Raw genomic sequence first — 27061 nt, 5'->3', positions numbered from 1 at the left:
CCTTGTGCCTCTTGCTGTTCGCTGCTTTTTCTTCTTCTGACCGGCTAACTCTGGTGGTTCTCGAAGACACGGTCCGGGCCGTCTGTTCATCTTGCTTGAAATTCACTCTTCGTTGGGGAGCACATCCATTCTCAACCTATTCTGGTTACCCCTAAGTTTATCGTGCTTCTGAGCTCAGGTTTTGCCTTTTAAATTATGCCTTCCACGTTTCTTGGCTGTCCTGTCTTTTCAAATTTGAGGATTCAAAATAGGAGCCTATTAGTTCTCCCTTCAAACCAGATAACTCCCTTTACTTCACTGTCTCTGGTGCTCATGCTATTTATCCTTTGGCTGCATGGGCTGGAATCCTCAGAGCCTCTCTTAACTCCTCTGTGTCCCCTTTCTGCCATCCCTTGCCATTCACCAACTGCTGTTGATTCTTCTTTCCTAATGTCTTTCTGCTCTCAGAGGGTGGAAGGAAACTAGCCTTTGTTGTCTACTTGGTGTTGCATATTGGGCTAGGGAAGTCACCTCACTGCATCCGTGGGCACTCTGAGGGCTCAACGCACTTGCTCAGGACCGCCCAGGTGGGCAGTGGTGGAGATAGGGGTCTCGCCTGACACCAGGGGTGCAGGCTCTCATCACCCCAGAAGACATGAGCTGTTCCTTTTCCCTCTGTGTCTGACCCTCCATTCACCCTTCATGTGAATCTGCACTCAGCATTTCTCCTGTTCCCCCTTCTGCTCAGAAACCATCAGTGGCTCCCTATTTCCTACCTGAGACATAGCCTTTGCATTTTGATGAAGAAACTGAAGCCCAAAGTGAAGTGAGAAACTTGTGTCCAGGGTGCAAATGGTTGGCTGTGGTGTGCACTTCCAGGTAGACTTGACTCCCAAGTCCATGCTTCTTTTCACTCAGCTGTTGAAGATTCTTCTGCCTGGTTTTTAAGGCCAACCATTGTTTTTCTGACTCTTTGCAACTAACCCCATTTGCCACCACTTTCTAGCACACAGCTTCTAGACTCATCTGCCAGTCTCCTTCACCCCTTAGTAGCTCTGGCCTCTTAGCCATGTTTGCTTGCCTTCCCTAACTTGTTGGGATGTCTTCCTTTCTTCCTTGGACCCATCTCAATATTTCATCTGCTTCAGGCCTCAGCTCTTTCCAGAAACCTGCTTAAGTTAGTTTTCAGGGACCTCACTCGCTAAATTCCACGCCACATAATTAATTCCACACTTAATTATAGATTTGTCATGACTGCTGCAGTTTCGTGTGTCTGAACCTGTTCTTCTACAGGGACCATGCCTTTTAATTCATTTTTCTTCTGATTCTCCATCTTCTTGGAGGGTGTGGGCTGTCTGGGCTTACAACAGGCAACTGGAAGGGGACCAGATCTTGGGTTGGTTTTGTCCGTCATCTTCATAAGTGCTTATCCATCATTTGGGGACCTTCTCTGGTGATGGGAGTCTGCAGCTGCCCCTTCATTCCCGGGTGGTGCTGTGGACTCATTCAGGACAAGCTGCCCCAAGTCTACTGCACAGAAATGGTGATGGGCCGTGCAGCGTGGTGTCAGGAGGTGGGGGCTTTCACCCGCCCGTGGTGCCTGGTGACACTACAGAGTTTGCAGTAAAGAGGACGGGATGAGAAATTGCAGCGTTCCTCTGCACAGAGGACAGATGCCAAAGGAAAACAGAAGTTCATTCAGACCGGGTAGAAGGCCTGGTTTTGGATCCTGCCCAGGTGGTTACTGCTCTCTTAATAATTATTCACGGCATCAGAGCCAGGGAGACCATCTGCCTGACAGCCTTTCTCAGCTCCCTTTCTGTCCTTCAGGAGGCCATGGCCAAGAGTGGGGTATGTGTGTGGCGGGGAGAGCTAGTAGGAGCTTTTACATTTTTATTTATTATTAATCTGTTTATAAAAAACCTTCCTTTATTATCGAAGGTTTCAAACACCCAAAAGTAGAAAAAATAGTGTGGTGGACCTTCTTTTTCCCAACACCCAGCTTACCAACATTTTATTAATCTTCTTTCCTCCATCTGCACCCCTCCCCCACCTCATCCAATATATATACACCCTTGTAGTTTTGTTTTTATTTTTTATTTATTTAATTTTTAAAGATATTTTTTATTTATTTATTTGACAGAGAGATAGAGAGCACAAGTAGGCAGAGTGGCAGGCAGAGGGAAAGGGAGAAGCAGGCTCTCCGCCGAGCAGGGAGCCTGATGCGGGGCTCGATCCTAGGACCTTGGGATCACGACCTGAGCCAAAGGCAGCCGCCTAACTGACTGAGCCACCCAGGCGCCCCTGTAGTTTTGTTTTTAAAAGCAAAGTAAGGACACATGGGTGGCTCAGTCGTTAAGCATCTGCCTTTGGCTCAGGTCATGATCCCGGGGTCCTGGGATCGAGCCCCGCATCGGGCTCCCTGCGTGGTGGGAAGCCTGCTTCTCCCTCTCCCACTCCCCCTGCTTGTGTTCCCTCTCTCACTGTGTCTCTCTCTGTCAAATAAATAAAATCTTTAAAAAAAAAAAAAAAGCAAAGTAAATTGGGGCGCCTGGGTGGCTCAGTCACTTAAGTGTCTGCCTTCAGCTCAGGTCATGATCTCGGGGTTCTGGGATCGAGCCCCATGTCAGGCTCCCTGCTCAGCGGGGAGTCAGCTTCTCCCTTTCCCTCTGTCTCTGCCCTCTACTCATGCTCGCTCTCTCTTTCTCTCTCAAAATAAATACATAAAATCTTTAAAAAAAAAAAAAGCAAAGTAATTGTACAGTTTGGTCTGACGTTAATGGTTAGTGGCGTTATTTTTGTGATTTGTCCCCGTTGCTCAGAGCAGTGCAGGCAGAACGGTCATTGGGCTGTTGTCATGGTACCTGGGTATGCGTGGCTCTGCCATTTTGTTTGCTGTCTATCTGTCTTTCCTTGATCATGCTCCTCCATTTGGATTCATGACATTCTGGTCAAGAGCCAGGTCCAGTGGTTTTTAGTCAGGGCTTTGGAAGCCAAGTGGGGGTCTTTTTGGGTCAGTACAGTGACTGGGGATGCTGCTGCTGGCATTTAGGCTGACAGGGGCCCTGGGGGGTAGGAAGCAGGGGTGTTCCTTGGTCATAAATGTCAGGGGATGGTTCTGCACAGTGAGCACTTGTCCTGTCTCGTCCACCGTTGGTCATGCTCCTGGGCACTTTTTTTTTTTATGTTTTATTTTTAAGTAATCTCTTTGTCCAGTGTGGGGCTGGAACTCACGACCCCAAGAACAAGAGTCCCACGTTCCACCAACTGAGCCAGCCAGACCCCGCCCAGCTGCTGGGTACTTCAGAATGTACAATGTGGATCAGGGATTGACTCTCTCTTGATGCTTTTTAAGGCTTAAAATTTGATACAATCCCTTTGGCCTAGATCTCTTTTGACTCATGCAATCAGGAGACTGTAACTGGCCTCTGGCACGTTTTAAGGATTCATCGTTTGATCCAAATTCTTTGTTTGTATTACTTGGGCAAATGGGTATCTTGCAGCCTGTGTCCCAGCTTTACATTGTCCCTTTTTCTGCCTGTCATTATCATTAGCATCCCTACCGCTGCCCGGTGGAGAATGGGGATGGAGACACAGTGACATTTAGCTTGACAGGTCGTTTGCAGCTTTTTTGTGCCCCAGGGACTGCTGGTGAGAGAGAGGTTGTGGAAGATAAACCACGAAAGCGTTGTAGCCTGTAGGGGCAGGCTTGTATGATATTCTTCGGCTTCTTCCAGCCATCAGCCTGGTGCTAGGGAGGAAGCACCCCATAGCAGGTGGTACCTGATTATCTTGGGTGCAGTTGGGGAGCCTCTGTGGGCGAAGCATGGCAAGTCACCCTTCTGAGTTCTTTTTATTTTCAGCCTCACTCTAGATGGATGGCAGCCTTCCTCAGTGGGAAATGAAATGTGTTCAGACAACTTGGGACCCAGGCACAGATGAGAATGGGCTAATGGTCACTGAGGAAGGAGCTGAGGGGGAGACACACAGTTAGTCATTAGTAATCTGTGACAGCTGCCAGCCGCTGCCAATTAGCACCGACTATGCCCAGGACGCAGGCGCTCTGGGCTTGTCCTTTCTGGAGGACTCTGGGGCCCAAACGCCTGTCTCAGCCTTTGTGCTGTTCAGGCCCCAAATCCGCATGAAAGAGGCGATTGGTAACTTGATGCAGGACAAGGGGAGCCCCTGGTCGACCTGAGTAGATGGTCCAGCCAACATGCACGTTTCTGCACTTGCCACAGTAATCTCACTTAACTCTTACACCAACCCTGCGGCGTAGGTAATTAGGACTATCCTCACTTTATACTTGAGGAAGCTGAGGCACAGACAGGATAGTATCTCGGCAAAGTAGAAGCTGAGGTTAGAGGCCGGCCTCCGTTAGCTCAGAGAAGAGTGTGAGTTATTCTGAAAAGCTTAGACTTGGTCTCAGGCAGGGGGAGCCATCGAAGATTGAACAGGGAGGGCCTGGGTGAAATTTGCCTTTTATAGAGCGAGCTCGGGCCTGCACCTCCACCAGCGAAGTGTCACACGAAGTTTGGCTCGTAAGTGAGCGCTCGAGCGCTTCACTGTCAGGTTGGTTTTGAATCAAGCAGCTAATTATTTCCTAGGACAACCCCACCCTTTATAGCTTTTGTTGATGTTGTTTCTCTTCACTGGTTTGACTTTTAAGTGGTGAGTCAGTTTGCAGTGTTTGAGCTTCTTTTTGAACCTCACCTTAACTGTCTGAAAATCACGATTGAACCTTCTTCCTAACACGGCAATATCGCTCGGTAAGACTGGCTCACAGTTCAGAGGAAATGCCAGCCCGCAGAAGGCAAATGGCTTTAATTACTTAATCTGAGCTCATTTTAAAAATTGGAATGACCGTCTCATCATCAGAGTTCTGTGTACATTGTATTTTATTCCTGCCCAGGTTCCAGCTAGCTAACTACTTTTGTTATGAGCTGTGCGTCAAGGCCAAATACTGCATTTTCAAACCAGGAGTCAAATAGCAATTTAAAATCCTGACTTTCATAACTGCCTGTAAAAGTCAGATAAATGAAGTGGAAATATAGTGGGCCGCTTGTTATGAAACATTGACTCTTTCTCCTGGTAGAAACCTTTATGAGCTAGCCATTTTGGAATTTATATGTGCATATACAACACACATGTATTTTCTTCTTTTTAGTTTGCCTTCCACTTTCTTGATTTGCCCACTTGTGATTTCTGCTTACAAATTAGACTTTTTGGAAACTAATGGTCCCTTAAAGAGGAGGTACACTTGGGGGTGCGTGGGTGGCTCAGTCGGTTAAGCGTCTGCTTTTGGCTCAGGTCATGATCCCAGGGTCCTGGGTTTGAGTAGCAGGTCGGGCTCCCTGCTCAATGGGGAGTCTGCTTCTCCATCTCCCTCTGCCTCTCCCATCCCTTGTGCTCTCTCTCTCTCAGATAAATAAGTCTTAAAAAAAGAGGTACTTTTTATAATTTTGAAAATAAAACCTACCTCTTGAACAGGCATCAACCTGGCTTGTCCACCTTCCTGTCTGTTTCTGCAGCTGGTCCTTCTCTGCTTCCCCACGTCTCCTGTTTCACTGGGGCTAGCCCCACTGTGGCTGCCTCATTTAGTCTCTCCCTGATCGCGTTCCCCACCTCCGTCCCCTGCAGAAGTGTCCCTCCTGACCCCTTGCTCCAGGAGCCTGACGTTCTCTTCCTCACTCCCTGGCTGGGGAAAAGCTAGGGAGCAGGTGTTTGTGTAGCTGCAGTAGACGCAGCCTGGCTGCCTAGCGCACTAACGTGGGTTTCTGGCACAGGGGGAACAAAGCTTGCATGCCCACGATACAGCGGTACCTAGCACCACTTCTGTTGTATCCAGCTGGGAGAGCTGAAGCATAGCTTGCTCTGAATTACACAGTGGTGAAAGTAGGCAGCAGATCATAAAGTCAAGCATGATCACAACTGTTATTTATATACTCTATGCAGATGCTCATTGGCTTTCATCTTTTTTTTAAAGTTTATTTATTTATTTTTAGTAATCTCTACACCCAATGTGGAGCTCGAACCCACAACCCTGATATCAAGGGTCACATGCTCTTCTGACTGAACCAGCCAGGCGCCCTGACTTTCATTTTTTTTTTTTGGTGAAGATTTTATTTATTTACTTGAGAGAGAGAGCATGAGCATGAGTGAGGGGCGGGGAGAGGGAGAAGCAGGCTCCTCACAGAGCAGGGATATGTGGGGTTCGACCACCCAGGCGCCCCCCCAACTTTCATTCTTAATAATTGTTATTTTAAAAGGTTTCTCTACTAATAAATATTAACTCACTGTAAAAAAATTTAGGCCAAAAAATGAAGAAAACGCCTTCATAATCCCACTACCCTGAAAAAAAAAAAATCCCCATTACTTTTTTGGTGCATATTCTTCTGCCATTTCTTAGGTACACAGGCAAATGCAAACATATGGCTTATGTAATAATACTGTTTTGGAAGTCTGACCTTCTTTTCACTTAACACTTACTCTGATCTTGTTTTCAAGGCATTAAAAATTCTCCTAGAATGTATTTCTAAATGACCGCAGAACATTTGTTAGTATGAATTAATGGTAGTGTTATACAGGCAGCCCTTTCTTACTGGAAATTGTTTTTGGCACTGTTGATACAGTTTTAAGATGAGTATTCCTGTAGCTGTTGCAACCCTGAACCTTTCCTAGGATAAATTTCTTAAAGCAGAAATGATGAGCCAGGCTTTTTTTTTTTTTTTAAGCTTTTGACGTGGAATAATACTTACTTTTTTTCCTCTCCAGACACTACAACAACAGGAGTGCAAACTTCTCTACAGCCGAAAAGAGGGTCAGAGGCAAGAAAATAAGAACAAAAATAGATATAAAAACATCCTGCCCTGTAAGTATTAATATTCTGTTCAGTAATATTCACTCTTGGAGAGTTTGATTCCTCAGTGTCCCTGTAACTTTTCCTGGGTGCCACATGCCTCCTCAGAAGATCCGAGGTCTTAGCCTCTTTCAGTTGTGAGTGGTTTCCAAAATCGTCAAACGTGGTGGGGAGAGTTGACGTTCACTGAGTTCCTGTGATGCCCGTACTGGGTAAAATTGCACCAGGTGGTCTTGAGTGGGTTGTTTCCTTCTCTTAATTAATTTTGTCTGCCTAAGAGTGAGAATCTCAAGGCTTGCCATCTCCCTGGGTCAGGCCACATCAAGGCCCTCAGAGGTCCCAGGCTTGTGTCCTTGCACTTCAGCACTTAGCCTGTGGGGCTTGGGAAATGCACGCCTCCTTGCCGGGACTCCATTCCTTCTTCTGGGCAACAGGCAGCTTCCCCCCAAGGACTCTTCAACTGCTCTGCTCCCTGATCTCCTGAGCTCGAGTTACAGGAGATATAGGTACATACCTACACTCTGCTCTGAGAAGGACCCTGAGGTATCCATAAGGCGTTTAATCCCCAGATGCTGCCTGGTAGAGCCCAAGCTGAGCCACAGGGAACAGAGGCCTGGAGGGATGGAGGTCTTAGGTGAGGACCCCAGAGATGGCACGAAGCAGTTGTCGTAGCTCCCCTCTCATGAGGGCTGACTCTGTGCCAGGCTCTGCATCTGTCTCACTTACTTCTTACCACAGCACAGAAAGCAGGCTTTCTTATTTTCCTGGTTTTATAGGCCATTTTAGCAAGGTTGCAAGCAAGGGAGAACTGGCATAGGAACCCCCAAAGTACCATGCTCTTTCTTGGAGGGATCTCCAGAGTGGGCTGTGCAGGGCAGTCCACTGGGGGGAAGGGAAGGAACATTTAGAACTTCTCTTGATTTATATCCTTTCTCTAAAAAGAGAAAGAAAGAAAAATTTAAATCTGACATACAGATTGATGGCAGTGCATGCATAATGTATTTACCAACTTAAAAATAGGGCTTGTTTATATGTATGTGTGTATATAGTTCAGTGTTCAAAAACTTCACAATTAAAGTTCATTGGGATGCATGAGCAAATACGGTGAGCATTGCTCTAATGTCTCATCAGGTCCAAGCCATTTTGTCAGGTATCATAAACACGCATGTATGTGTGTGTGTGTAGCATGGTCTTTCTCTTTCTGTGTACATATGTACACATACATGGTACATATGTACCTCACATCGATATGGTTATTTGAGATTTGTGTAGGTGAGGATGGGAGGAAGTGGGGGCATTAATAATAGTGAGAAAAGGCAATAGGAATTTGCAGAGAATCAGTCTGAGTCACACCATGGTCCTGATGACCTTGGGGAAGCCTCATCCTGTTTATGTCTAAGTTTTCCTTTCTGCTCAGGAGACCTAATGGAACTCATTAGTAAGATGCAGGGATGTAGGAAAAGGTGACGGGAACAATGGTATGCAGTATCTGAATAGAGTATCATTGCCTTTTCCTCTCTTAATCCCAGTCAGATGCTTCCTCTTGATTAACATCTTATTTCTTTAGAGATGGGGAGTCCAAGGCATACAGCTATATTACTAATTCCCATTGTAAAGTAATTTTTTGTTTAAGAGAGGGAGGGTGGGGAGGGGCACAGGAGAGGGAGAGAGAGAATCTTAAGGAGGCTCCATGCCCAGTGTGGAGCCCGACTCAGGTCTCGATCTCACAACCCAGAGATCATGACCTAAGCTGAAATCAAGAGTCGGACATTTAACCGACTGGCCACCCAGCTGCCCCTCCTATTGTAAAATAAGTTGCTTAGGTAGAGCACTGAGATTTCTCTACTAGTAATGTACTTTTGTACAGAATTTAGTCATCTGATACTATCAAAATCTTATCTTCTAGATACTATATTTCATTCTGCTTCATTAAAAAAAAGCCACCATTTTTATTATGGAAAGTTTCAAATATATTCATAAGTAGACAGAATAGTATAAAGAAGCATACATACCCGCTTCCCAGCTCCCAACATTGTCAACTCATACCAGTCCTGTTTCATTTATACTCTGAGCCACTTCTCCTCTCTCCCCAAATTATGTTGAAGCAAATCTCAGACATTATGTCATTTATCTGTACTTTACTCTTCTTTTTGTTTAAAAAAAACAAACAAACCCATTTTTTGTTTTGAAATACTTTTAGACTCACAAGAAGTTACAAAAATATACAGAGGGTTCCCATGTATCCATTATCCAGCTTCTCCCAGTGATAATATCCTGTATATCTGTAGTACCTTATCAAGACCAGGGAGTTGCTGTTGCTACTTTATTCTTCTTTTTTTTTTTAAGATTATTTATTTATTTATTAGAGAGCGAGCGAGAGAGAAACAGCATGAGAGAGGAGAGGGTCAGAGGGAGAAGCAGGCTCCCCACTGAGCCGGGAGCCCGACGTGGGACTCGATCCCAGGACCCTGGGATCATGACCTGAGCCGAAGGCAGTCGCTTAACCAACTGAGCCACCCAGGCTCCCGCTACTTTATTCTTCTTAAAGATAGCATTTTGAGGCATCGTGTGGTGATCAGATCATAGTCGTGCTCATTTGGGAGTTGATTTTTTATGTGGTTTTATCATTAAGTGAGCAAAACTTGGGCTGGGTTGAGGATTAACTGATCTGAAATGATTTGTCCTGAAGAGGTGTGACTGTGGTCTCTTTTTCTTCCAGTTGATCATACCAGGGTTGTCCTACACGATGGTGATCCCAATGAGCCTGTTTCAGATTACATCAATGCAAATATTATCATGGTAATCTTTGCTTTCCACAATGTTTTCTGACCATACATTGCTAGCCATTTTTTGTATTTTGTATTTCTTGTGACCTGAAAGCAACTTTCAAGTATTTGAAGGATTTTCTTCCTAAATGTCTAGCCTGAGTTTGAAACCAAATGCAACAATTCAAAGCCCAAAAAAAGTTACATCGCCACACAAGGCTGCCTGCAGAACACGGTGAACGACTTTTGGCGGATGGTATTTCAGGAGAACTCCCGAGTGATCGTCATGACAACGAAGGAGGTGGAGAGAGGAAAGGTACACTCCATGCTCGTCTGATAAAACATTTGTAAAGTATCGGCCGTGTCGGGTTGAACAAGTTAAGAATCGAATAAACAAATTAAGCTTACTCTAACTGACCCTCTGGAGAAAGGGGAGTAAAAGAAGTTTGATTGTGACACGCCTTGGGGTAGTTTTCTTTATGTTCCTTCTGCTTGGGGTTCATTGAGCTTCTTGAATCTGTGGATTTATAGTTTTCTCTAAATTTGGAAATGTTTATTATTTCTGCAAACACAGGACACCAATTACACATATATTAGGCTGCTTGACGTTGTCCTGTGGCTTACTGAGGCTTTGCTCATTTTGTGCCTTGTCTTTTTTTCCCCCTTGTTTAATTTTGGATAGTTTCTTTTGCTGTGTGTCTTTAAGTTAATCTTTTCTTCTGCAGTGTGTCACCTGCTGTTAGTACTATTTAGTGTGTTTTCCATAGCAGACATTGTCTTTTTCATCTCTAGAAGTTTTATTGTCATTGTTTTTAATGTCTTCTGTGTCTCTCTTTTTAACTTAAGCCTTTTGGACATGTGGAGTATATTTGTAATAACTGTGTTAATGTCCTTGTTATTAATTCTGTTATGTATGTCTTTTCATTCTTCCTGTTTTTTACTTGTTTAAGGTGGGAAGGTAAATCCAGACCCTGTTACTCTATTGTATACAGGAGCAGAGGTCCCCAAGGGAGTGTGAGAAGGCCCATCTGGTTCCTTCAGGGGATTAGAGTACTAACAAATAGTGATTTCCTTGGTCATATAAATTATACTTATCACGACACATAAGCATTTAAACATTACTTTGAATTATTCAAGCAGTATATTCATGTAAATATCCAAACACATTATGGTTATGGTTAAAGTTGCCTTTGTCACTGTCCCTTGTCCACCCATTTAAAATCCCTGTTACCAGTGTGATGCGGTCTTCTTGGCGCGTACATACATACATACACGTATGAGAGGCATTACCGTAGGCGTTACGTACCTGCATTTATGTGTATGCGTGTACTTACATACGTATGTGTGCCTATGGAAGTATATAGTACTGTTTTCTGAAAAATACTGTATGTAAAAGTGTTTTCATACACTAACTTTGTTGTGCATCTTGGGCCCCACCCAAATGAATGTTCTAACACCTACTGTTAGTACATAGTGGCCTATTTCCTTCTTTTTAGTAATTGCATGATGTTCCATAGTAGGGACGTACCATAGGTTATTTCACTGTTATGTATTGAGCATTTATTTTTTTTTATTTTTATTTTTTAAAGATTTTATTTATTTATTTGACAGAGAGAGAGATAGCGAGAGCAGGAACACAAGCAGGGGGAGTGGGAGAGGGAGAAGCAGGCTTCCCGCTGAGCAGGGAGCCTGATGTGGGACTCGATCCCAGGACCCTGGGATCATGACCTGAGCCGAAGGCAGACGCTTAACGACTGAGCCACCCAGGCACCCCATGTATTGAGCATTTAAATGTTTCAGTTTTCGCTCTTAACAAACAGTGCTAAAGTGAATAATCCTATTCTTGCTTGTGTTTGTATGGCAAGTTTTCTCTAGGTTAGATGTCAACAAAAGGAATGCTAGGTCATAGGGTATGCGTGTTGTACATTCGAAGTGATTCGGCCAGACTGCTCCCAGAGTGGTTGTACCAGCATGCCCCCTCCAACCACCACCCAGCTGCTATGTCAAGTACTCATCTCCCCACACTCTTCATGACACTTCAGGTTTTTTAAAAATTGTAACATCCCACACCTACAGAGAAGCAGACAGATCTCATTGAGTGACATTTCTGTGTGTTATCCCAAAGTGAGCCCATCCATGTGGGTTTTTTTTTTTTTTTTTTTAAGATTTCATTTATTTGACAGAGAGAGACAGCGAGAGAGGGAACACACGCAGGGGCAGTGGGAGAGGGAGAAGCAGGCTCCCGACTGAGCAAGGAGCCCGTGGCAGGACTCGATCCCAGGACCCTGGGATCATGACCTGAGCCGAAAACGGACGCTTAACGACTGAGCCACCCAGGCGCCCCCATGTGGGTTTTTAATATGGAAAAGTTCTGCATTTTTGTCAAAGTTCTTTTGTAGTTATACTTTAACTAGTTTACATAAAATTTGCATGGAATATAGCAGTCATACCTTTAAGTTAAACCTAAGATAGATGGGTGATTTTGGTGTTTGGCGCTCCCAATGTAATTTTCCTATCAGTTTTGAAGGGCACATTGATTTTGTAGGATTTTCATCATTGTGCTAGCTAGTCGTTATGCTTCTGAAAACCTTAGAGGCCAGATCCGGTCATTGTGAAACAAACCTTCCTGCAGTAACATGAGGTGTTTAATGGACAGGTTAAAATGTCTTCTTAGTTTCTGCTTCAGATGAGTGTCACCTGTCCTGAGTATAGAAAGGAAAACTGAGCCGTCCGTCCTGCCTATTATCTGGTTCGTAGGAGGATACCTCTCCTCACGGAACCTGGGGGCCTGAAGAGAGATTTCATTTTTTGTTCTCTGCTGAGTCTCCTGAGCAACCAACAGTCACAGAATTAATTGGCCAGCAATAGCATTGAGTGCAATTAATATTAAAAGTGCTTATTTGGGGATAATAAAAATTGTACCAAATCTGTCAAAGAGGTATTTGGGTCTACCAAATACTGCAGGGAAAGCTGAATTCAGAATAATAATAAATAAAAGACCATGTAAACCATTGCCAGGCAAAAAAGTTGCACTATTAATTCTTCTGTTCAACTTTCCTTCTGCCATGTTTGTTTTTTTTTCTTTCAGTTAATCGTTGACTGTGGGGATGCCTGCAGCAGCTCTCTTAATTATAGTTTTATAACTGAATTTCTCTGTCTTCCTAGTATAAGAGGTAAATTTCTCTTGCTGATACTGGTGTCTTGGTGGTTGTGGAAAGTCTGCTCCCAGAAAAAAACAGAACACGAAAACATTCTCTGCCCAGGACACCAAATATATACAGACTCATCTCTCATTGAGCCAATATCTTCCTCTTTGGTACCAAGAATGGTTTACTTGGTGCCATATTTTTCAATCTGTCTGCTCTGAAGCCAGCAGCTGTTGCAGGCTCGGTGTTCCCAGGCACCCAGGGAAGCGAAGGTGACGTGTGTAGTAGGTAGCAAATGGATCTGGATATAGAAGAAGCAGCTGGTTCAAAACCCCACCGGCTGCCTTGCTGTGCTGGAGTTGTTCACACTTGGGTTAGATAAGGCATGGAGTCCTCCTACATGGGTGCGGAAGTGAGCCAGACCGTCTGCTCTTTGGGCAACCCGTCCACCTCCAGAGTGCTTGCTTTCTTGCCTTCCCTGCAGAGTGACTGGCAGATCTCTGGAAGTCAGAATTCAGTGATTGCTAGACAGAACCCTCAAACCAGCTAGTCCCTCACTCTGCATCTTCGCTTCTTTAGAGATAAATGAGCAATCCTTGATTGTCCTTTGACATGTGTCTTAGACCAGACAACTCTGCAAGCTTTCCATGCACCTGCTTTTCTTATTTGAACTTTTTTCTCCTTTTCTTTGAAAATCCACCAGATGCCAGACAGGCCATTTTCCGAATATTGTTCATTAAGCAAGACTTGAATAATTTTTTTCCCCAAATATTTATTTTCCTCTGGTTTAGGCTTTTAATTTCAGAGTTCAGAGAGATTAACTGTCTTTTCTCTGATCCCTTTCAGAGTAAATGTGTCAAATACTGGCCTGACGAGTATGCTCTAAAAGAATATGGGGTCATGCGTGTTAGGAACGTCAAAGAAAGTGCTGCTCATGACTATACATTAAGAGAACTTAAACTTTCAAAAGTTGGACAAGTAAGTATATTGTCGTATTTTAGGGACTTCGGTAACTGGTTTTGGCATGCAGTAATCCAAGGTCATGCAGTTACTCGTGTTTGTGTGCATTCATGCCATTTATCGGGTGCCTTCTCTGGTCCAGGTGCATACTGGTACATTGCCAACACGACAGGTGTAATCCCTGCCCCCAAAGAGCCTGGGGAGATAGAAGGTTAAAAAGTAAACAGCCAACTAAGCTTTCTGATTGTGTTCCGTCTGCGAAGGCTGCAGGAAGTTATGTTAGAAGCGACTGGGTACTTGAGATGGTGTAATCAGGGAGAGCCTCTCTGAGGTGGTATCACTTGAGCTGAAGGCGGGGGAGCCAGGCATCCAGAGAGTCCGGAGAACAGTGTTCCGAGCAGCGGGAGCGGCGGCTGCAAAGCCCCTGAGGCCTGTTTCGTGATCAGATTCTGTGGCATCAGATCTTAATTGCGTGTAGTTTAAGTTTGTCACGGGGGTGACCGCCTTTACAGAGCAGGGTTAGATTTAGATTCATTTTAATTTTGTGGTTCGAGGGGGCTTACTTTTTCAGGGTCTTTTGGGGACCCAGAGATGAATGAAGTCTTTGAGGAGTTGAAATCGTGTAGCAGCGAGAAGCCACACGCACAGACAGCTGTGCCCCAGAGCCACGTGCCGTGGGATGTTGCGAAGGCCGGGCTTCCTTCCGGCTGGGGCATCAGGGAGGCGGTTTCAGAAGACGCTGGGCTTTTCTGGGTGAGGTTTCCACTGGAGAAGATGATGGAGAGAGGGCCTCCCAGGTGGAGGTGTCACTGTGAGCCCCGGCCCTGATGTGCAGACTGAAGGGAAATGGGATTTATGGGGAACAAAGGCAAGTAGCGAATCGAGGGAATCAGCTTGAGAGAGATGGGGACCAAGGCGGGAAGAGTCTTAACTCTCGTGTTCGGAACCGTGAACTCTGTGCGTTAGGCAGCTGGGTGCCTGTGGCCGAGGCTCCCTCCAGGAGAACGCACACGCAGAGCTGCGTGCCAGGAAGGTGTGTGACAGCCCTGGGTGGGGAGGCCCGGGCCAGGTGACCCGAGTGGCCAGCAGGCCCGCTAGGAGGCTGCTGGGTGGTGTGGGTCTGGCAGCCTCCTCTCCAGGTCAGATCCCAGGGCCTCCAGCACTTGGTTTTTGTTTGTAAATGTTTGTTTGTTTCCTTATTCCTGCCTTTGGAAATGAATATTACACAAAATGCCAGAATAAATGGAAGAGGAGCGACCATGTGCCAGATGCCTTGAGGCGGCACCTGCAGGACGTGGGGATGGTTGGGCCGTTGGAGGAGGAGGGGGGAGAACCAAACGCAGTGTGAGTGGCCCTGCGGTGAGGGCAGAGGAGCGGGCAGAAGCTGTGCAGCAAGGCAGGGCTTGAATCGTCCAAGTGAAAGGTGGTGCGGTGGTGGCAGGGCCGTGGACAGAAGAGGACCGCCTGGAGGTAACAGGAGTAGGTGGGAAGGGTTTGGTGACGGTGTGGATGGGGGGCGAGGGGCAAGGGCGGCGTTAAGGATGACCGCCAGTTTTCTAGCTTGAGCGTGGGGTTGGTGGCACTGGATTTGAGAAGGGAGGGAAGGGTGAACACCTCCTGGACAGGTAAAGTGTGAGATGCCTTTGAGACATCAAAACGAAGAGGCCAGGGAGGCAGGAATGGAGAATGGCCGAGGAGGGGAGGTGGGCTCCAGTGCATCGTGGATGAATGGATGGCAGCAGGACGGAAGGAGGAGGAGGTGACCACAGATGCAGATAGAGGAGCCGACGTGCAATTTCTCAATGTTCTCTATGAGGCAAGGCCATCAACTGGCATTCGAAGGGAATCAGAGACGAATTATCCTTGGAAAGTGGGAAAAGTATCCAGTAGTAATGGGTAGAGGTGATGAGGAATCCAGTGAGTTTTCAGGCAGTGCTGAATGCCCAGTTGAGCTGGTGAACATGAACATTTAGCGACACCAATCCCCTGGTGTGATTTTTCTCCAAGGACACTGTTCCTCGGGTATAAAACAGAGAAGGTGGGTGGTTGGTTTTGTCCAGGCCTGGGGCTTTGTCCAGGGGTGCAGTGGATGGAGAGAGAGTGGAGGGTGATTGTCAGAATAGTACACCGTGGGTGGGGGGGGCACCTGGGTGGCTCAGTTGGTTGAGCTCCATGTTGGGCTCCATGCTGGGCGTGGAACCTACTTAAAAAGAAAAAAAGTAGTGGGGCGCCTGGGTGGCTCAGTCGTTAGGCGTCTGCCTTCGGCTCGGGTCATGACCCCGGGGTCCTGGGATCGAGCCCCACATCGGGCTCCCTGCTCGGTGGGGGGCCTGCTCCTCCCTCTCCCACTCCGCCTGCTTGTGTTCCCTCTCTCACTGTGTCTGTCAAATAAATAAATAAAATCTTTAAAAAAAAATTTTTTAAAAAAAAAGAAAAAAGAAAAAAAGTAGTACGCAGACTCCAAGCCCGAGAAGGAGCAGTGGGGGCAGGAGGAGGTGGGTGGAGAGTGGAAGAGGGCTCACTGGTCTGCTGAGCTCCATGAGGTGGTCAGGGGACCAAAGCGAGCTAGAAGCCTGGGCGGTTGTGGCCCAGGGTGGGATGCTGGAACTTCTGATGTTAGCAGGGGTGCGGTTCTGCTGACGGTGGGGTAGGGGGAGGTTTACTCTGCTGCAGAGACTGAGAGAGAGGCTGGGAAAACATAGCTGTCAAGCAGAAATGGAAGAGATTTAGAGGACACTGGCCAGAGATTCCACATAGGTTTGTTCAGTTTTAGGCTAAACCGCCCATCTGCTTGTTATCAGGTGTTTCTGAGTAGCAGGTGGATGTTTCTTCAGTTTTAGTGCTAACAGTGGTTTTTAAGCATCAGGTACAGGAAATGTTGGCATCTGGGTTTGTGTTTTATACCCGTGGATTCAGGTGCCATCATAGAACAGGTGATTTCTCCAGAATTATTGGTTACATGTTAACTGCTTTTTATAGAACACATTACATTTTTTTCTAAAGTGCTGTGACATGATCTCGTTAAGTTTCCTGGTAGGGAGGGGTTGGGTCAGAGATCTCCTGGGACAGAGATTTACCAAGGAGGAGGAGCAGGGCTGTGCTGGGCAGCTGGCTCTCCTTCCCTGACTGTCCTTCCTGTGTAGCCCCTGAGTTTTAGCTAACTGGTAACATCAAGAAAAATTTTTATCGTGACATCAGTAAATTAAATGCACGTGATTCACGAAAAGATCTTAATTGTGGTTCAGATTCCTTGGATGTCCTGAAGGTCACTGGTAGTGGACACTGGCTTCGTTTTTCTTTCTTTTTTAAATCTCCTTTAAAAACATCAGTAGCTTGGATTTCCTTCAGCTACAGAGGACAAAGATGGGGCAGTCAACAGTGCTGCTACAGCGACCTCATCTGGGTGGACCCAGAACGTGGTGCTTTTGGTCTTCTGTAGTCTTGACCTTTGTTAATGATCCCTCTCCTCAGGAGAGCACTGGTGGCTGAGTCTCTTATTGCTGCCAAGGAGTGGCTGTGTGTTTAACTGGTCTTGTTTAATCCCTCTCAGTGGTGTTGCAAGAGAGATTATTATTCCTCTTTGCAAATGAAGAAATTGAGGCTTAGAGATGTCTGGAGACCACAGTGATTATGAATGGTGGGGTTTGGGCCTAAACCCAGCCTTCTGATCACAAAGCTTGTCTTTCTATCTACTTTGCATTGAACAGAAGGTTAAAACACTATGATGTAATAATAGAAGTGGATGTTTTGGGAGAGGGGAGGAGGGCTGGGTGTAAAAAGACAAAGAGGAACACGTGTCTTGAGAGGATAGTTGTTTTCTCATCTGCTGGGAAGAGAGCCCCAGGTCCCAGAGGCTTCAGTTGCCCCCTGAGTTGGACTACACACAGATGACGAGGAACGGGGACATTGCCTGCTACCGAGGATTCAGAAAGGTGACTCAGGTTATAGCTTCCTGAGGAGCTAATTGCTGAACTGGACATTTCGGTTCTTAGGACAGAGGCAAAGAGTTGCCTTCAGGATTGCTCAGCCAGTTCCAAAAGGAGACGTGATTGGGAAACTCCTCTGAGTTTTAAATGGAGTGTGAGGAGATTCGGTGCTGGCCTGCTCCATTGGCCCAGGTCTGGGCAAGATCAGAGCTGGGTGATTCCTCAACCCCTTGATTTATTTAATTCTTTTCTGGTTTTTCTTGGCTCTACTCCAGGGGAATACAGAGAGAACCGTGTGGCAATACCACTTTCGGACCTGGCCGGACCACGGAGTGCCCAGTGACCCTGGGGGCGTGCTGGACTTCCTGGAGGAGGTCCACCATAAGCAAGAGAGCATTATGGACGCAGGGCCTGTGGTAGTTCACTGCAGGTGACCGGCCCCTGCCCCCTCTCTGGGCAGCAGCCTGGCCCAGCTCTTAATGCCACTAGGGCTTGCTTTTACCTACTCACCCCAGCTTCTTGAACTGTGAAAAAAATTTAATCTCTGTTTGAGGCATGCATAAACTGCATTAAGGGACACTTTGACCCCAGAGTATTTTTCTCATGGGTCCTACGGGACTGCCAGGTATTGGCGGTGGCCGGGCAGAGGGTGGTGAACTTGATCCTTATCCTCAGGGAGCCCTTACATAGTCTAGTAATGTCTGCTTGTGTTTTTTGCTTTTTTAAAAAAATATGGTGATTTAGAATTCATCGCTTTGATTGTGATCCTGTTCTCTTCTGCCACAGAAATAGGATACGTTTCCCCCCCTGATAAGACACTTGTTTGCTTCAAAAGATTTGGACCACTCCCCACCCAGGCTCTGGAGCCCCGCCCGTGGCCTCTACCACGGTTTACAGCCTGCTGGCACCCAAGTCTGGGCTTCGTGGTTATACCGGGGAAAGTTTAGTTTCCCAAAGCTCATCCATACATTGGGCAAGTAGCTGTGTGTGAAACTATTCGCTTTCTTAAAAGCTACTGTTTATTGAGCACTTGCTCCATTCCAGCCTCTGAGCTTAGTGTTTTCCATACATTACTGACATTTGAGCCACACAACAACCTTGTGAAGTATGTACCATTATCCCCATTTCACCGACGAGGAAACTGAGGGTTAGAGAGGTATGGGACTTACCTCAGGCACGTTGTACTGGAGAAGCTGGGCTCCAAGTATAGGTTGGACTAACTCCAAAGCCCTGTGCTCTTAGCTAATCTATTCAAATAGACAATTTTATAAATACTCCCAAGAGCAGACATTGTTTCTGTTAATATTAGTAGCTTGGTTTTGAGTCTGAAACCCCCATGAACGACTCCATTGTCATTGCTCTTTGTCCTTCTGCCCACAGTGCTGGAATCGGCAGGACAGGGACGTTCATTGTGATTGATATCCTTATTGACATCATCAGAGAGAAAGGTAGGTCATCTGGAGGGCAAGAAGCGATAGTTCCTGTTTTTTAGTTTATGTGCTAGTGAAAATAGCCCGGGGGAGAGAATTTGAATGTTAAAACATTTTCACAAAATCTGGGCTGAAGACTTTGACTTTCAGTATGTTTACAAGAGAACAAAACTGATTCTATTTGAGCTTTTGACATAAAATAAAGCTTAGGAGCTATGGGTTCCACTGCCGGGGACTTTTGTTGAATGTGCTTCGGTGGTCTCTGCCCACCCACCTCATCCTGGCTGGACGTTATGGGGTTGGAAAGTGAGGGGGTCCCGACCTCCGACACTTTCTCAGGTAATTTTCTGGAATCATTTGTATCGGTTAGAAGGCCATTGTAGCCATTGGAACACGTTCAGTTAGAACATTAAAGACTAAATTTGCTCTATTTCTGAGTCTACTAAAAGTTGTGCATTACACCACTTCATCCCGGCGCTGCGGTTTCTCCTAGTGCCTCATGGTGCTTGCTTTGCAGGCGTCGACTGTGACATCGATGTTCCCAAAACCATTCAGATGGTGCGGTCTCAGAGGTCAGGGATGGTCCAGACAGAAGCACAGTACCGATTCATCTATATGGCCGTCCAGCATTACATTGAAACACTACAGCGCAGGATTGAAGAAGAGCAGGTACCAATCCTGGAGGGGCTGGAGTGCAGATTTTCATTTTCTTTTCTGGGCAGCTCAGTCAGATACGCTCTCCTTTTGAGCAGAATGAGCCTCTGAGAGACAGCTGCCATTGTTTGGGAATGGGAAACTCGTTCCCAACCAGGAAGGGCCTCTCTTCACAACTCTGATATTTCAGTACCGGGTAGCTTAGGGAGGTAGCTGCTGTCGTTCTGGCCTGGCAGATTGGGGAACTGCCCCATGGAAAGGTTAGGATCTTCCCAGACAGACCCCAGGACTTTCACACGGTAAGTTTGGAACTGAAAGCCTCGAAGTTTCCAGCCTGTTCTGGTTTAGATCCGGACCGTCTTTATCTGGATCCCATCTTTTAAACGAATGCTTCACTCTTCATAGCACACAGCAGTTTGAACCATCAATTTGGTTGAGTTGGAAACAGTGAAACTTCAATTTTAATAAGCCATGCATAATGAAGAAGAATGTGGAGTTGGATCCTTTCCATTTGAAGCTATTCATAACAGACACAAAGCTGAGTTAATTAGGAATACGCTGAGAGGAGGAAAATGAGGAGACTGCTCCTTTGGGGATCTGGGCGTTTCCCCCCACCACCCCCCTCAGCCCCGCTGCTCTGCTGCAGACAAGGAAGTGTCTGAACAGCACGGATACCTGCCTGCCTGCTTTACCCTGTGTATTGCCTCCCAGAGAACCCGGCTTCTTAGAATGGTACCTGCTGGCAAATTTTGAGACTTCCAGCCTAGCAGAATGGCAGCCACATTATCAAAGATTGGCTAGCCAAAGTAAGATACCTGTTAGTTAGCTTAATAGGTTCTCAGTTCACATAAAAACACTAGAGGGGCACCTGGATTGGCTCAGTCAATTAAGCATCCGACTCTTGGTTTCGGCTCAGGTCATGATCTCAGGCTTGTGAGACTGAGCCTGGCATCGGGCTCTGCACTCAGTGCAGAGCCCGCTTGTCCCTCTCCCTCTGCTCCTTTCCCCGCTCTCTCTCAAATAAATAAATAAAATCTTAAAAAAAAAACCCCAAACACTAGATTGTTTTATTGTACAAAAACATCTTCAGCAATAGTGTATGTATGTATAGATATGTAAGGTCAAATAATCAACAAAGTACCAGTTTTGACCTTTAGTGCTTTAAATCTGACTTGGTGTTATCGTTAAGTGTTGTGAAATATTTAGATGGTTACTATAGGCTATTTTCTTTTTTCTTTCTTTTTTTTTTTTTGAAGATTTTATTTATTTGAGAGAGAGAGCACAAGCAGGGGGAGCAAGAGAGGGAGAAGGAGACTCCCCGCTGAGCAGGGAGCCTGACGTGGGACTCGATCCCAGGACCCTGAGATCATGACCTGAGCTGAAGGCAGATGCTTAACCAACTGAGCCACCCAGGTGCCCCACTATAGGCTATTTTGTATTTGTCTTCCAGTTATTCTGAATTTGGGCCAGGAATAGTTAAAGCATAAAGTTCCCCAAAGAGAAGGACCTCCTAATAAATACAAAGAGTATTTATAAACATAGTATAAACACAGTTGGTACAAATTCAGGAATATCTTGAGGCATATAATGTAATCTTGTTTAGAAAAGCTGGGGGAAAAGCTCTCTTTATTTCATTCAGAAGCTTTGTTATTTATTCTTGTTTTGGCGACTTGAGGGCCTTCCCCTCCCATCCTTGATAGCACTTCACATCGTCTCATTACCATATATAGTCTCTCTGACCCTAAATCTCAAGTTGTAATTTGGATTTAGGAGCTCCTTTAAAAATATCTTTATCACTGCTGTTTTTGGGGGTCGGGAGGAGCTAGACAAAAACAGAACATGTTCCTTAAACAGTGAAGCTGCCTCCGTTTTAAATTAAGCAAAGGAATGAAACTCATTTAGGATCATTGGTTAATCCTTTTAAATACCATCATTTCCACAATTCTAAAGAGTTAAGGACCTTCTGGATTGAAGGAATTTGCCAAAGAGGGTAAATGAAAAAAGACAGTGCCGCAGGGGTGGTGAGCCCGGGGATGAAAGCAGGAAGTAGCGCCAGGAGGAGGCGAAGCAGAGACAGGGGGGCGTCCAGGGGAAGGTGCAAGTGAGGCGAGTTTGAGAAAATTCTCAAGTTTTTATAAAGGATTCTTCCCACACGCTGCCATTTACTTGAAAGTAGATTTCTTCGTTAACTTCCACTTAACAATATTAAATTTCTTTTTTTTTTAATTTGCAAAAACAGTGTATGGACTTCCCTTCACCCTGTTAACATTTTAACACACTTTATCATTCATTTGTATTTTCTCTCTCTATACACAATATGTACTTTTAAAAATGAAATGCTCCTAAGTTGCCGCCATTCGTGCGCCCTTGCCTCTTAATACTCTGACGTGTGTGGGGCGCCTGGGTGGCTCAGTTGGTTAAGCGACTGCCTTCGGCTCAGGTCATGATCCCAGGGTCCTGGGATCGAGTCCCGCATCGGGTTCCCGGCTCAGCGGGGAGCCTGCTTCTCCCTCTGACCCTCTCCTCTCTCATGCTGTTTCTCTCTCGCTCGCTCTCCAATAAATAAATAAATAAAATCTTAAAAAAAAAAAAAAAAACTCTGACGTGTGTGTCCTAGAAATGAAGACGTTCTTTTACCTGACCATCGTGAAATGAGCAGAACCAGGGAGCTAGCATTGATACGGCACTGTTTTTTTTTTTTTTTTTAGATTTTATTTATTTATTTGAGAGAGAGAATGAGAGAGAGAGAGCATGAGAGGGAGGAGGGTCAGAGGGAGAAGCAGACTCCCCGCCGAGCAGGGAGCCCGATGCGGGACTCGATCCCGGGACTCCAGGATCATGACCTGAGCCGAAGGCAGTCGCTCAACCGACTGAGCCACCCAGGCGCCCCTATACGGCACTGTTTTCTAATCTGCGGACCATATTCAAATTTTGCCAGTTTGTCCTCCTCCGGTCTTTCTGTGGTCCAGGGTCCCCTGGTGCATGTGGTTGTCAAGTCTCTTTACTTTCGTCTGGGACAGTCTCTCAGTCTTCATCTTCCTCGACCTTGCCATTTTTAAAGCGTTCAGGCTAGTTATGTCGTAGAATGCCCCTTAATTTGGATTTGTCTGATGTGCTTTCTCGATTAGATTCAGGTCTTGTGTTTTTGACAGGACTGGCACAGAAGTGATGTTGCATCCTGATGCCTCCCATCAGGAGCACCTCTATTGATGCATTTCATCGACTGGCAATGTTCTCTTTCTCCACCGTACAGGGACGATTTCCCCCTTTTTAATTAATATCTTACAGGAAGATGTATGAGACTATATAAATAACCTCCTTTCCATCATACCTTTTGCCCACTGATTTTACATGTCATGTATTCACTGTTCTTGCCTGGAAAAATTACTCCTGTGATATCTGCCCAGTGGTGATTTCCTACTTCCATAATTCCCTTTTCCCATCTGAGTACTAACCAGGCCTGACCCCGCTTAGCTTCTGAGATCAGACGAGATTGGCGCGTTCAGGGTGGTATGGCCGTAGACCTTAATTCCCTTTTCATTTATTAGGTGGGAGCCTTCTCTAAGGAAGAGCTTTCCCTTCTCATTCATTCATTCATTCATCATTCATTCATTCATGTCAGAATGGGTGATAGTTCATTACTACTATTTATTTTGTTGCTTAAATTGTCCCAAATTTGGCTAGTTGGGCACCTGTTCAAATTGGTTCTTGTGTCCTTTTGATAGTTCCTATTTTTGAGTACTTCCTTTTTTTAAAATGGTGTTTTTATTTAAATTCCAGTTAACATACAGTGTAAAATTGGTTTCAGGTGTAGAATTTACTGATTCAGCACTTCTTACGTACAATATCAGGTGCTCCTCACAAGCGCCCTCCTTAATCCCCTCACCTAGTTCACCCATCCCCCACCCCTCTGGTAACCATCAGTGTGTTCTCTGTAGTTGAGTCTGTTTCTTGGGGGGAAAAAAGTTTTGTTTCTTTGTTTGCCTCCCCCCCCCATTCATTTGTTTAGTTTCTTATATTTTTAAAGATTTTTTATGTATTTATTTGAGAGAGAAAGAGCGAGTGAGAACAAGAGCAGGGTGGAGGGTCAGAGGGAGGGAGAGAAGCAGACTTCCTGCTGAGCAGGGAGTCCGATGCAGGGCTCGATCCCAGGACCCTGGGATCATGACCTGAACTGAAGGCAGCCGCTTAACCGACTGGGCCACCCAGGCGCCCCCATCTCACTTCCTTATACTTTTTGACACCAGAATATGAAGACTCATCCTGTACTTTCCCAGCTGTTTTTCATAGGGGCCCTGATTCTCTTTTATTGTAGAGTGGTATTTGGAAGCCAAGATCTGGGTACTGGCTGTGCTTATTTGTACTGGTATAGCATTATTTGTATGGCTAATTGCTAATTAATTCGTGCTCTAGTTGAGCCCTTGCTCTACAACCTCATATTTATGTGAGGTTTATATATTATATGAGGTATATATATATATATATACACACACATACTCTTCTCTCTCCGGTAGTTTTTTTAAATTAACTTTTTATTTTGGAATAATATTTAAACTTCTAGAAAAGTAGCAAAGATAATACAGAGTTCCTATGTGTGCATCATCCATTTCCTGTAACGTTAACATCTTGTATAACCATGGTACCTTTATCAAAACTAAATAATTAACCCCGATGTATTGCTGGTAACTAAGCTCTGCGATTTATTTGGATTTCACCAGTTTTCCCACGAATGTTCTTTTTTTGTTCTAGGATCCTGTCCAGGATCCCACGTTGAATTTAGTGCCCCTGTGGGTCTGTACTAGTTTCTTAGTCTTTGTTTCTCATGACCGTGACACTTCTGAAGAGTTCTAGTCAGGTATCTTGTAGAATGCCCCTCAGTGTGGGTTTGTCTCATGTTTTCTCGTGATTTGATTAGAGTAATGGATTTTTGGGCAGAGTACCAATAAGGTGAGTTGCGAGGTGCCCTTCTCATCACTCAAGGGGCACCTGATAACAACATGGCCTGGGGATATTAACCTTCATCACTAGGCTTAGGTGGTGTCTGCCAGATTTCTCTCACTGTAACAGTGACTCTTTTTCCTTGTCCTTACTCTATTCTTTGGAAGTGAGTCATTTAGTGCAGACCATACCCAAAGGAAGGGGAGGAATTAAGCTCCAGCTTCTAGAATGGGTAGTTTCTACATAACTTATTTAGAATTCCTTTGTAAGGAAGATTTGTCTCTTCTCTCTATTTATCCTGTTTTTTCTTTTCTTTTTATTTTTTTGAGAGAGAGAGTGCATGTGCACACAAGCAGGGGAGGGGAGGAGCAGAGGGAGAGGGAGAGAGAATCTTTTTTTTTTGATGTCGTGTTCCATGATTCATTGCATATAACACCCAGTGCTCCATGCGATACATGCCCTCCTTAATACCCATCACCAGGCTAACCCATCCCCCCACCCCCCCTCCCCTCTAAAACCCTCAGTTTGTTTCTCCGTGTCCATAGTAGGGAGAGAGAATCTTAAACAGGCTTCTTGCCCCCCGCACGGAATGGCATGGGGCTTGATCTCAGCGACCCTGAGATCATGACCTGAGCCAAAATCAAGAGTTGGACACTTAACCGACTGAGCCACCCAGATGCCCCTAGAGCATTTTCATTTGATTCTTTCTTCCTGCTCTCGACTTTGGGGCTTTTCTTTTCTTTTTCTTTTTTTAATTAATATATGCTTTATTTTGTAGTCTTAATTATTTTTTTAAAGTAATCTCTACGCCCAACATGGGGCTCGAATTCACGACCCCAAGATCAAGAGTCGCATGCTCTACTAACTGAGCCAGCCAGGCACCACAGGCTTTTTTTTTTGTAATTTACAGTTTAAGAATGGACTGCAATTACTTCACATGGCAGGATATTTAATGCCAGATGATTTTCGAGACTTGTGGTTGGACCCTCCTCTCAACCTTGACTGTATCAACTGTCAAGCCCGTAAGATTTATTATAAATATTACAAAAAGTTTGGTAACTCTGCTATATCCTTGAATTCAGGTGAAGGATAGATCAATTTCAGACCATTTTTTTAGGGCTCTGTAACAAGTCTCCCTCCGCCCCCCTAAAATCAAAATAACCCCTATCTCCTGAGATTTTTTTCTTGTTCTATATGGACAGCCTGGGCTGTCACACTGCTCAGAAATAAACTCATCTGATTTGTGGATCAGTTTTATTTCTTGTTCTTTCTCAATAAGCTAAGAAGCTCCAACATTTTTATGTTTTTCTTTGAGTGACTTAATTCATTGAAATAATTCCTGTCTCATTTGTATTAAGTATTCCCCATTAGAAAATTCTTTTGTAATTTATGTAGAAATACTTTTTTTTTTTTCCTTCAAGAAAGTAGTAGGGAAGGAGAAATGGGGGTTGCTGTTCAGTGGGTATAGAGTTTCAGTCATATAAGATGGAAAAGTTCTGGAGGCCTGCCGCACAACGATAGCATATCCTTGACAGTATTGCACTGTACACTCAAAATTTTGTCAAGAGCCTACATCTCATGTTATCTGTTGTTTTTCTTTTACCACAATTTTAAAAAAAGGGTTGAGTAGAAAGCAAGCTTATGCTTCAACTTATTGATTGTATATTTCACATTTTTATTTAAAAAAAAAAACGAGGTAGGATTTTTCAACTCCAGGTTAAGGTTTTTGTTTTTTTAAGATTTTATTTATTTGACAGAGAGACACAGCGAGAGAGGGAACACAAGCAGGGGTAGTGGGAGACGGAGAAGCAGGCTTCCCGCCGAGCAGGGGGCCCAATGCAGGGCTCGATCCCAGGACCCTGGGATCCTGACCTGAGCCGAAGGCAGACGCTTAACAACTGAGCCACCCAGGCTCCCCTGTTTTTTTTTAAGTTATTTTAATAAGGCTCCACACCACTCTGAAAAACAAACTGAGGGTTCTAGAGGGGAGGGGGGTGGGAGGATGGGTTGGCCTGGTGGTGGGTATTGAGGAGGGCACGTTCTGCATGGAGCACTGGGTGTTATGCACAAACAATGAATCATGGAACACTTCATCTAGAACTAATGATGTAATGTATGGGGATTAACATAAGAATAAAAAAAAATAATAATAATATAACAATATTATAGTATGTTATAAAAAGAGACCTTATCTTTTAGAAAGAATACTGATGGATAAAATGATATACTATCTGGGATTTGTGGGAGGAAGTAGGTGCTAGTGTATTATGAAAAGTGATTGGTCATGAGTTGATAATTTTTGAAGCTGGGTGATGGGTAATATGGATTTATTGTACTAGTTTCTTTAATGTTCTTTGTATTTTGTACAGATGTGATAATCACTAAAAATAGTTTTTAAAAAACA

General features: G+C 45.0%; 1 protein-coding gene across 4 annotated transcripts in view; it reads left to right on the top strand.

Annotated features, from left to right (window-relative positions):
* Nucleotides 1-21005, top strand: part of PTPN11 (protein tyrosine phosphatase non-receptor type 11) — a 66492-nt gene extending 45487 nt beyond the window's left edge. For 2 of the 4 annotated variants that reach the window (XM_081802175.1, XM_081802177.1), the window contains 8 exons: nucleotides 6754-6850; nucleotides 9558-9637; nucleotides 9761-9919; nucleotides 13596-13728; nucleotides 17900-18065; nucleotides 19016-19083; nucleotides 19583-19734; nucleotides 20976-21005. In XM_081802175.1, coding sequence (XP_081658301.1) covers nucleotides 6754-6850; nucleotides 9558-9637; nucleotides 9761-9919; nucleotides 13596-13728; nucleotides 17900-18065; nucleotides 19016-19083; nucleotides 19583-19734; nucleotides 20976-20990 — 870 coding nt within the window. In that variant the 3' untranslated portion in view covers nucleotides 20991-21005. Of the gene's footprint in view, nucleotides 1-6753; nucleotides 6851-9557; nucleotides 9638-9760; nucleotides 9920-13595; nucleotides 13729-17899; nucleotides 18070-19015; nucleotides 19084-19582; nucleotides 19735-20975 lie in introns of those variants that run through there. The other 2 variants (XM_081802176.1, XM_081802178.1) reach the window with 2 other exon arrangements.
* The last annotated feature ends 6056 nt before the right edge of the window (nucleotides 21006-27061 follow it).

This window comes from Leptonychotes weddellii, chromosome 13, assembly GCF_054177405.1.
Source record: "Leptonychotes weddellii isolate Sample4059 chromosome 13, ASM5417740v2, whole genome shotgun sequence".
NCBI classification, from domain to species: Eukaryota; Metazoa; Chordata; class Mammalia; order Carnivora; family Phocidae; genus Leptonychotes; species Leptonychotes weddellii.
The sequence above is the reverse complement of the archived record's forward strand: the minus strand, read 5'-3'. Positions and strand labels throughout refer to the sequence as shown.